This window comes from Mesoplodon densirostris, chromosome 1, assembly GCF_025265405.1.
Source record: "Mesoplodon densirostris isolate mMesDen1 chromosome 1, mMesDen1 primary haplotype, whole genome shotgun sequence".
NCBI classification, from domain to species: domain Eukaryota; kingdom Metazoa; phylum Chordata; class Mammalia; order Artiodactyla; family Ziphiidae; genus Mesoplodon; species Mesoplodon densirostris.
The window spans coordinates 186,651,615-186,661,469 of record NC_082661.1 but is presented as its reverse complement, the minus strand read 5'-3'; the positions used below and the strand labels follow the sequence as shown (position 1 = coordinate 186,661,469).

General features: G+C 36.8%; 1 protein-coding gene across 2 annotated transcripts in view; it reads right to left on the bottom strand.

The window, feature by feature from the left end:
- Positions 1 to 724: 724 nt before the first annotated feature.
- Positions 725 to 9,855, bottom strand: part of SLC4A4 (solute carrier family 4 member 4) — a 305,356-nt gene continuing 296,225 nt past the window's right edge. Inside the window, exons 22-25 of one of the 2 annotated variants that reach the window (XM_060092530.1) lie at positions 8,517 to 8,678; positions 4,519 to 4,615; positions 1,540 to 1,619; positions 776 to 830 (exon numbers count right to left, since the gene is read on the bottom strand). In XM_060092530.1, coding sequence (XP_059948513.1) covers positions 1,576 to 1,619; positions 4,519 to 4,615; positions 8,517 to 8,678 — 303 coding nt within the window. In that variant the 3' untranslated portion in view covers positions 776 to 830; positions 1,540 to 1,575. Of the gene's footprint in view, positions 831 to 1,539; positions 1,620 to 4,518; positions 4,616 to 8,516; positions 8,679 to 9,855 lie in introns of both variants that reach the window. The other variant, XM_060092522.1, reaches the window with a different exon arrangement.

Here is a 9,855-nt window from a genome sequence, read left to right as displayed (position 1 = left end):
TGACAAAAAATAAGTTGCAGGTTAGGCCCCATAATTTAAACAACAAAATCTAGGAAGAAAAATATTCTTCAATGTACTCAACAGATAAGTTCATTAAAGGGTTAAAAAAAGTTGCATAGGAAAAAAGGGACATTCCAGCACTTGCTACAATGACGGCAATAGTTTCTCTAGTGGGAGTAAAGTACCTTTAGTTTTTCTTCTTTTGATAACTCTTAAGAGATTAGGGTTTATAAGCAAGAGCAAGTTAGAATAGCAGCACTTTTTCCAGTCCTGGAGAGTGCTATAAGCGAGAAGGGACTGTCTGGAGGTCAAGGTTTGTTCAACCAGACAGAAAGACAAGCCAGTAAGCACAGCTCCAAAGCTCAAGGTGGAAGTTCCTTCAATATTTTAATAAAAGGTGTTATAAAATCCTTAATACTTTTGCCCTCTGCGTAATAAAGGAAAAGGACAGGGTCTGTGTGTGTCTTGAGTGACAGAGGAATTTGGTTGTCAGAGGACACATTTGAAAGTATAAGAACAAAGAGGGGATTCTTCAGATGTTGTTTTTAAGGAACGGTGCACTACTGTCTTGATTTTACCTATGCAAGAGAGAAGCAGAGAGAGCACTGTATTGTTTGGCCAGTGACCAAAAACCAAAACAAAACAAAAATTAAAAAATAAACAATCAGACAAAAAACAAGAACATAAACAACAAAAACTGTCAGTTGTAAGAAAGACAAACAGGTTACAATGTAGTTTCTGTTCCCTTGCTCCTCCAGAAATAATCATTGTCTTCAGGCTCAAGTTCTATTCTAATTTGAGGCACAACTTTTACTGGAGTTCTAGAAGGACTAGAGAAAAAGAAAAAGGAAAAAAAAAAAAGTAAGTAAATCAGAATTCCTTTACCATCTGTCAAATGTTTATGCATTGTACAGAAGTCAAATGGGTCCTTCTTTGTTCTCTTTAAATACTTACTTCCTCCCTCTGTATTAAAAACAAACATTTTTTAAATGGGATGAAGTTACCAAATAGAATTAAGAAATTCAAGTAAAATTTTCATAAGCTCTCACACCTAGATTAGAAAAAAAAAAAACAATCAAGAAAGAGGACTTCCAGGTGGGTGACACTGTCAGAAGTTGAAGGACAAAAAGACTGACATGAAGAAAATATTCAGAGATTTCCTGATTTTGAAAATCAAGGAGGATCTGAAATCTCTAGAGTTGTGTTAAGAGGGAAGAAAACTATTGGAGAAGAGCCGCCAGGAAATGTCTAATTTGTATAAATTAGAGATGATGCTGATATGACAAGAGCTAACATTGATCCTGGGCTTTACCTTAATGGTACTGAAAGATTCCATTATTTCTAAGAGTAAGTTGAGTAGGTCTCTTAGAATGTTTTCAACAGGTAAAAGCTGGGATGAGGTCTGGTGACTAGATAAATTATTTAAGAGAAATTGTAGAGGACGGAGAACAGGGCGTTCTGCCGATAACCCGCCATTGGTTCCATTTCTGTGGGGCGATCATCCCAAAGAATAACGTAAAATACTGGGCTGTCCTTTACCTTGGCATACCGAGTGACTGAAGGAAAGGAATTTTATCAGCATGATGTGTGGCGTTCAAGGAATGTTGGTGATTTTTCCCCTAAAAAAGAAAATTTTTTTTTCAAATCATAAATAATAGTCATTGGTGAAGTATAACATTAGAATGAAAATTTTTCAAATCTTCACAAAAATGGATGCATCTTTCACAACTGGAAAGAGTAAGAAAGAAAAGTTTAGACAATTTCAATAAACACAGTATCAAGCTAAGAATCTAAGTGGTGTGATGAAGTCAAAATCACTCAGTCTCTTTTATTCTAGGTTTTCTAGAATGGGCCAATGTTCTTTACAGCAACGGGGCAGGGTAAATCATTTCTAGAGGGTGATAGCGCCTACTTAATGTCTAAGACTTGTCCTTGGATTTCCTGCCATCTTCAGCGTTCATAATTTTGTCCTGCTGTTATTCATGCAGGTAAAAAAAAGAAGATTTTGAGAAACTTACTTATACTGCAACTCTACTATCAATTTTGTTCTTTCATGGATTAATATGATACTAGAAAAGATTTCAGAATGATCATCGGTATTTTGCTTAAGTAAATTTCTAATATCATATCCACTACTTTCAATGTATCCTTTTAAAGTGTTTTTGAGAAAATGAAGAACAACTAGCACTAAATAACCAACTTGCCACAGACTTTTTCCAGGAGCCTCAAATTCTAGCTGATGATTTTTTTTTAAGCAGCCTTTAAGTTGTACTTAGAAGCACTGTGCTAGGTTATGATGCCAACAGAAGACATCTTTTCATAGTCTCTTTTTGCTATTTAATGCTCTAGAAATGAAAAATGAAACCAGACAATGGTTTGGGGAGCTTGAACTTACAAAGAAAATATTCAGCTAAAGCCCACTGATAGGATTAAGAAGAAAGTAGCCTCAGTCACAAGTTACAGGCTACAGATTGGACACCAAAGGTGAGATTGCCTTAATTCCCTTTTCTTTAAACCAGCCTCCAAGATGGCCCCCAACGCACCCTGCCTTCTGGTATTCATGTCCTTATATAATTTCTCCTCACACTGTACCAGGGTTGGTTTGTGTGACCAATAGAATATGGCAGAGGAGATGGTATATGACTCCTGAGATTTGATTATAAAAGACTGCAGTTTCTGTCTTGGTTTTTTCTCTGTTATCACTGGCAGCCATGTCATGGGCAGCCCTAACAGATGCCCATGAGCCAAGGAACTAAAATCTCCTGCCAACTGCCTTGTGCTTGAGCTGGGAAGCAGATCCCCAGTTTCAGCCTGTCTTCAGACTCAGCTCCAGCTAAGAGCTTGACTGCGATCTCACGAGATCCCTTGAGCCAGAATCAACCCAAATCACCAAGCTTCTAAATTCCTGAACATCAGGAACTGTGGGAGGAGATACAGGTTTGTTGTTTTAAGCTGCTGAGTTTTGTGGTAACTTGTTACACACCAATAGATAACTAAAATACCCATTTTTTCATAAATAGTCATTCATTTCAAACTTTTCTTGGTAACTTCTTATTGAAGTTGAAGTAGCACTATCAAACAGAAATAAAAGTACTTCAACTGTCTTTTCCTGTAACAAATCAGTTATACTTTGAAGTGCATCTGGACCTAAAAGAATATGTTTTCTTCAAATGAGAACTCAAAGTAGTTGGGAGGCACTTGCTGCTTGCTATTGGTAAAGCTTGAGATATTCACTAATGTTACTACAGAGGTTTTCACCCTTTTCAAATGGCCTGTTAACTCAATTACAAAAGCAAAGATCATGGATATATATACACTACCAAACGTAAGGTAGATAGATAGTGGGAAGCAGCCGCAGAGCACAGGGAGATCAGCTCGGTGCTTTGTGACCGCCTGGAGGGGTGGGGTGGGGAGGGTGGGAGGGAGGGAGATGCATGAGGGAAGGGATGTGGGAACAGATGTATATGTATGACTGATTCACTTTGTTATAAAGCAGAAACTAATAAAAAAATAAATAAGTAAATTAAAAAAAAAAAAAAAAGCAAAGATGACAGGTCAAAAACCATTATACTGGGGCTTCCCTGGTGGCGCAGTGGTTGAGAATCTGCCTGCCAATGCAGGGGACACGGGTTCGAGCCCTGGTCTGGGAAGATCCCACATGCCACGGAGCAACTAGCCCCGTGAGCCACAATTACTGAGCCTGCGCGTCTGGAGCCTGTGCTCCGCAACGAGAGGCCGTGATAGTGAGAGGCCCGCGCACCGCGATGAAGAGTGGCCCCCGCTTGCCACAACTAGAGAAAGCCCTCACACAGAAACGAAGAGCCAACACAGCCATAAATAAATAAATAAATAAATAAATAAATAAATAAATAAACCATTATACCTTAGCCACCAGGCTATTACCCCAAAAAGACCAGTGCAGTTACAAAGATAATTTTGAAACAGCAGAAAGGGAATGAAGAAATTAGGAAGAAAATGCAAATATCTTATAAGCTATACTCAAAGAGTGGTTGTTAATATTTTATGATTGCCAGTTTAATTGAAAATAACAATTATTCCAAATTCTCAGTATTAACAATTGATTCATTGCTCTTTGAGAGACCCATTATGCAATTTCTCTTTTGAGCTGATTTGGTCATTGGTGGAAGCCTAAGGAAGACAAACAGTAACAGACAGTGATGTAGTACTAGAAGCTGCCATTCTACATACCAGCAGAAAAAAGGGAAATCAATTAAAAACATGGTTACGAATTTAGCAATTCAAAGAAACCGGCGATAACTTGGATCAGAGAAAAGATGACCAAATAAAAACTTAAATGGTTATGGATAAAAGAAAAAGGTAAGGAGTGAAGGTCAAGGAATGTAAAAATGAAGTTTCATAATAATTAATGTAAATCTTCACATAGAAAAAAAAGAAAGAAAACAGAGGAAAAGTTAATGAAGATGACAGTCCTAAAGATTTTTCTCTGTAAGTGCAAATCATATTCAAGCTGGCATGCAAGAGGTTAGTTCTACTCACTGTCGGAAGGTTTGCTATCACTTAGGAAAGGTTGCTGTTCCATGATGTCCATTGGAATTTTAATACTTGGAACTTTTTCTGAGTATGGGCAGTCAGACTGTGAAAGAAATTTATAACAGTTTTTAGAAAGCATTTACTATACAGACCTCCTTACCTCCCAGTATTGATTAAACCTATCATATTGTCATTTACATTGTACTAAGGAGAACAGCCTTAGATATAATCATTTCTCCTTTGCTGACTTTTCAAATTTTACGGCATCTTCCCCTCACATTTGTTTTCTTCTCTTCTGAGTTAAGGGGATTAAGTCAATTAAAACTAGAACCACACCAAATGGAGATCACTACAAATTAAACAATTGTAAAGCTTTCCATAAACTGGATTTGCAATCAAATATTTATGGGTTAGTTGTATGTGTGTGTGAAGCAAATAATCTCAAGCGTGAAAGACTGTAATTTAGGAGACTTCCTAAACTATAATATGGTCTTGAAATTTTTGTTTCATTTATGCTTTCTGATTCCACCTCCAGGAATATGATGACTTATCTTTCCTTCCAAGACAGGTAAGAAGACTTTTTCTAATATCCACTCACAAGGGGTCATTTACATAGACTTGAAAATAAACCGTCTCCCTTACTCTAATATTCTATCAGAACTATTTTGTAGTTTAAGGATCATCTCAATTTGCTCACACCAAATATATTTGGAAACTTAGCAAAACATGAGAAAATAAAGTCACACCAAATATATTTGGAAACTTAGCAAAACATGAGAAAATAAAGTCAAAAGGAAGGTGCCTATGATGGCCAGATAGGCAGAGAAGAATCATAGCCAAAATAAAATGATAAAACCAGGCAGCTAATCATAAAGCTTCTTAAAGAAGAGACCACCTAAGCCAAAACTGTAACAGATTTCCACAGGATTATCACTTTACTGTTTTTTAGATTCATTATATTGAATCCATGTCTATGCCTGGACTCAAAAGATGGAATTCATCTCTTAACTGAAAGTACCAAGGAGATGATGACCTTTAGCTGAAAGGGAAAAACTAGGAACTAGGGGTGAAAGGAAGTAAGAAAAAAATGAATCTTAACATAAAGCTACTATGCACATTGAAAATTTCTTTATAATGAATCTAAAGAGGGTAATGAGCCACAATATTCTTTTCAAAGATTAAAATATTGCACTTCACTTGAAAAAAAATGAAGATGCCATGTGCCCCTACCTTTGTAAGAATGTCAAGGACAAGTTTTATTACAGTATTTCAAAGTTTCCCCCAATAATAGCATTTATAGATGAACAGGTTGGCAGCCAACCCTTAATCATAGCCTACTAGGCGGGTTCAAAAATGACTGAGCAGCTCAAAATATTGGCAAGCCATAATTTTCACTAATTCTGCTCACAAATATTAAGAGTTGGAACTCCCATGCCCTCGTGTGGCTCCCTACATCCATGGATCCCACACCACACAATGACCAGGTGAACATCAGGACAGCTACATTTCAAATGGAGAACCCCAAATAATGGCCTCAACACACAGAACGTATTACACAGATACACTCTGGCTGGATTCACTGTCTAGGATAAATATATAAGCTTGTTTGTTTGTTTGTTTTGGTGGGGTTGGGGGAAGAAGAGAAAGAGGAAAAGAAAAAAATAAGTATTACACATTATCTTCAAGAAATCTGTTGGAAATATGGATTCCAAATGATAAATATTATTAATATAAGAATAGCATTATTTAAATAAAATATGATTTGTTAAAAATCAAATCTAAGACTTAGAAGACCTCAGGAGCTCATTTGATCCAACTTCTGACACTAGAGAGCACTAAATTTAAAACATTCTTAAAAGTGGATATTTTATTACTATTTTTTCTTAAAAGCCATTAGAGAAGAGGATTCCATAATATTATTTCATACATTTGTAATGTATAATGAATTTTAAGTTTGATGTCCATGTACATAAACTGAGGTACTTGTTTTGAAAATTCAAGATGAAATATTGCTTTGGGCTTCCCTGGTGGTGCAGTGGTTGAGAGTCCACCTGCCGATGCAGGGAACATGGGTTCGTGCCCCGGTCTGGGAAGATCCCGCATGCCGCGGAGCGGCTGGGCCCATGAGCCACGGCCGCTGAGCCTGCGCGTCCGGAGCCTGTGCTCCTCAACGGGAGAGGCCACAGCAGTGAGAGGCCCGCGTACCGCAAAAAAAAAAAAAAAAAAAAAAAATACTGCTTTAATTATCTCAGTATTTCAGGCAGGTTTTTTTTTTTTTTTTTTGTCTAGAGTAGCCTAGAAATTTATTTCAAATTTTGATTTCTATTCAATGTGTAAATGCATCGTTCTTTTTAATACTGCATCTTAATCTGTTCTGCAGTTTAAGCACATTCTCCCTTTTTCTGTCATCATTGGAAACAGAAAATCTATGTACATGTTCTCATTGAAGATGGATGGTGACAGTCACAAAAGCTCCCTCAGACTCTTTTTCTCTTTAGCTAAATGTGCCTCATATATTTAGCCTTTTCTTATTGGATCAATTTATCTGAAATCCAATTTTGTCTGTTGCCTTCCTTCACTGTACTGTTTCCAAGTTCTCCAAAAATAATACAATCAGACAGCCTGACCAATCGAAAATAACCAGACAGGCCTGGATAAGAGTTTTGCCTTTGCCAATATGTGTACCCTTAGAAAAATGACTTAACATTCCTCAGTCTAAATTTCCCCGTCTGTAAAATAGGAACAAAAATATACTATAAAGAGCTGCTTTAGGGCTTCCCTGGTGGTGCAGTGGTTGCGAGCCCGCCTGCCGATGCAAGGGACGCGGGTTTGTGCCCCGGTCTGGGAAGATCCCACATGCTGCAGAGCGGCTGGGCCCGTGAGCCATGGCCGCTGAGCCTGCGCGTCTGGAGCCTGTGCTCTGCAACGGGAGAGGCCACAACAGTGAGAGGCCCGCGTACCGCAAAAAAAAAAAAAAAAAAAAAAGCTGCTTTAGCAATTAAGAACAAGGTATGCCTGATCCATCAAAATGATCAAGTACAGAGCAGACACCAAAAATTAACTAGACTCCCATGTTAGAATGAGATACTGGGGATTCCACTAGAATGGGGATACTGCACTGTGTAAAATCTAGAACAAACCTACAAATCTTCATATAGAAGGTGTCATTTTGGCTGTCCTTTCAAAAGGCTACTGAGATAAGCTATTGGGGTGTTTGTGTGTGTGTGTGTGTGTGTGTGTGTGTGTGTGTGTGTGTGTTAAAGAAAAGCAAATCCCAGATTTTCTCTTAGCACTGATCACAGACCCCTACTGAAATACCAAGATTTCTGTGAAATGGCTTCCTAAAAAGTGGACATTTTATTTCTCAACTTAGTCATATGATTGCAAGAGGATCACCTAAATTATGACACTGACTGCTACAATTATGTAGAAAGACCCCAAATTCCAATTTCCGTTCCTTTTTATTGAAAGGTTACAGAGAAGTGATCTCAAATCATGTCAAATCCCAATGCAAGGATAAGTACAATAGCAGAGAACTTTGGTTGAGAGCCCACTCAAATAGATACACAGATCACAGGAGGTGAGGTCACCAGCATTTGCCCACATCAGGCTTAAAATTATGTAAAACTGAGTTATTATCTCAAATTTAAATCCTGGATTATCAATAATAAACCCAATACATTTTATAGCATTACGAAGCAAGCTTCCTTTTTATGTATGAGATCAGAGATTGAAGTTTTTTAGATATGGTGGGCTTTGTCTTTTTAGAAGTCATTATATCATTATCAGTTATTCACAGTTACAGAAAGACTTCAGAAAATACTTTAAAAAAATAAAGAGAGAAAATAAAGGGCAAAGGAAGGTGAAAAGTGACAAGTAGCATGACCAGGTAAACATCCTTGAAATTCAGTCATACATCGCACACAAGGGTTAAAAAAATACCATTTTCACGTTTGTTTAACTAACTTTGGAATTTTACTTCGGAATTTTAGAAAGCTCCTTACATCATCATTGTCACTGTCCAGACTTCCCTTCTTCTTTTTCTTTTTCTTCTCATCCTCCTTCTTTTTCTTATCCTTTTCTGGAATGACATCATCGAGGAAGCTGAGGTCGTGCTGGGAGAAGAGGTAGTCCATGCCTTTTCTGACAGCTACAAGTGCCAAGATCTGGAAGAATAAATATAAAAAGTAGGAAAGAACCCATGTCAGGGAAGTCAGAGTAGTATTAATACTGCCCTAGCAAAGTCAGTAGAAACCTATTTTGTACAAGTCTAGAGTATGAAAGAACTCATCTTGCTTGTATGGACTTACATTAAGTAGACCATAAACATCTGCTTCATGGAGAAAGTTGGTTCATAGAAGTCTTACTTTAACTCACTGTATTTTGTTCACTGTACTGTATTGATCCCCTCATTTGGAATTTCCATATGAAAAGATTATTTTTTAAACCATTTTCTTCCATGTCAGATTTTTAATAAAATAACTAAAAGTTTCAAGGGAAAAAACAGCCTGTGTATGATTTCTAATTATTCAAAATTAAAACATTACACAGGTTTTTGAAAGTCAAGAAAATCTGTACAATGCATAGTACACTGAGACATCTTCAAAGTATTAATAATGAGGTAGTATTTGAGTTTGCACAGACTATTTAATCTGCCGGGGCAACTTCAATTACCACCATTAATTGAATACTTATCTTGAGTCAGATGCTGTGCTAAACTCTTAGACAATACTTTCTCATTTATTCTCACAACAAACCTGAAAGGTAGATGTTAGTATCTATCCAACAGCGGAGGAAACTAAAGCTTAGTGACATAAGTAAGTTATCCAAGATCACAAAGCCAGATAAAGGAAGAATACAAAGGGTCACAGTTTTCTAACTCTAACCCCAGTATTCTTGAACTCTGTATCTTTGATTTTATGAACTGCTCTTGAAGGTATCTTAAAGATGTCTTTGCTTAACAGTAAAATTAGTATGCAGTAGGACTCAGAAGTCCTGGCCCTGCCTCAAATTAACAGTTGTCTTTATCTATATTATGCTCTATGTCAGCCTCTTCATCTCTTAGAGAAATTAATAACATCTGACCTATTGATATTATATGACTCTTTAATGATCAAATAAAAGCTCTGAAAGATGAAAAATACTTTATAAAGGTAAAATATTTTTTATTATTATTTAGCTCAAGCAATAAGTGATTTACTAGATATATTTCAAATTTATCCAGGTCTAACTTTGTTTTTCCTGGCTTAAGCAAAACTAATACATGGGTAGATTATATTAATAGGCAGATGGAAGTCTTTTCTCATACTCAGTGTGTTTTCCAGTAAGTTAATAGAGTTCTTT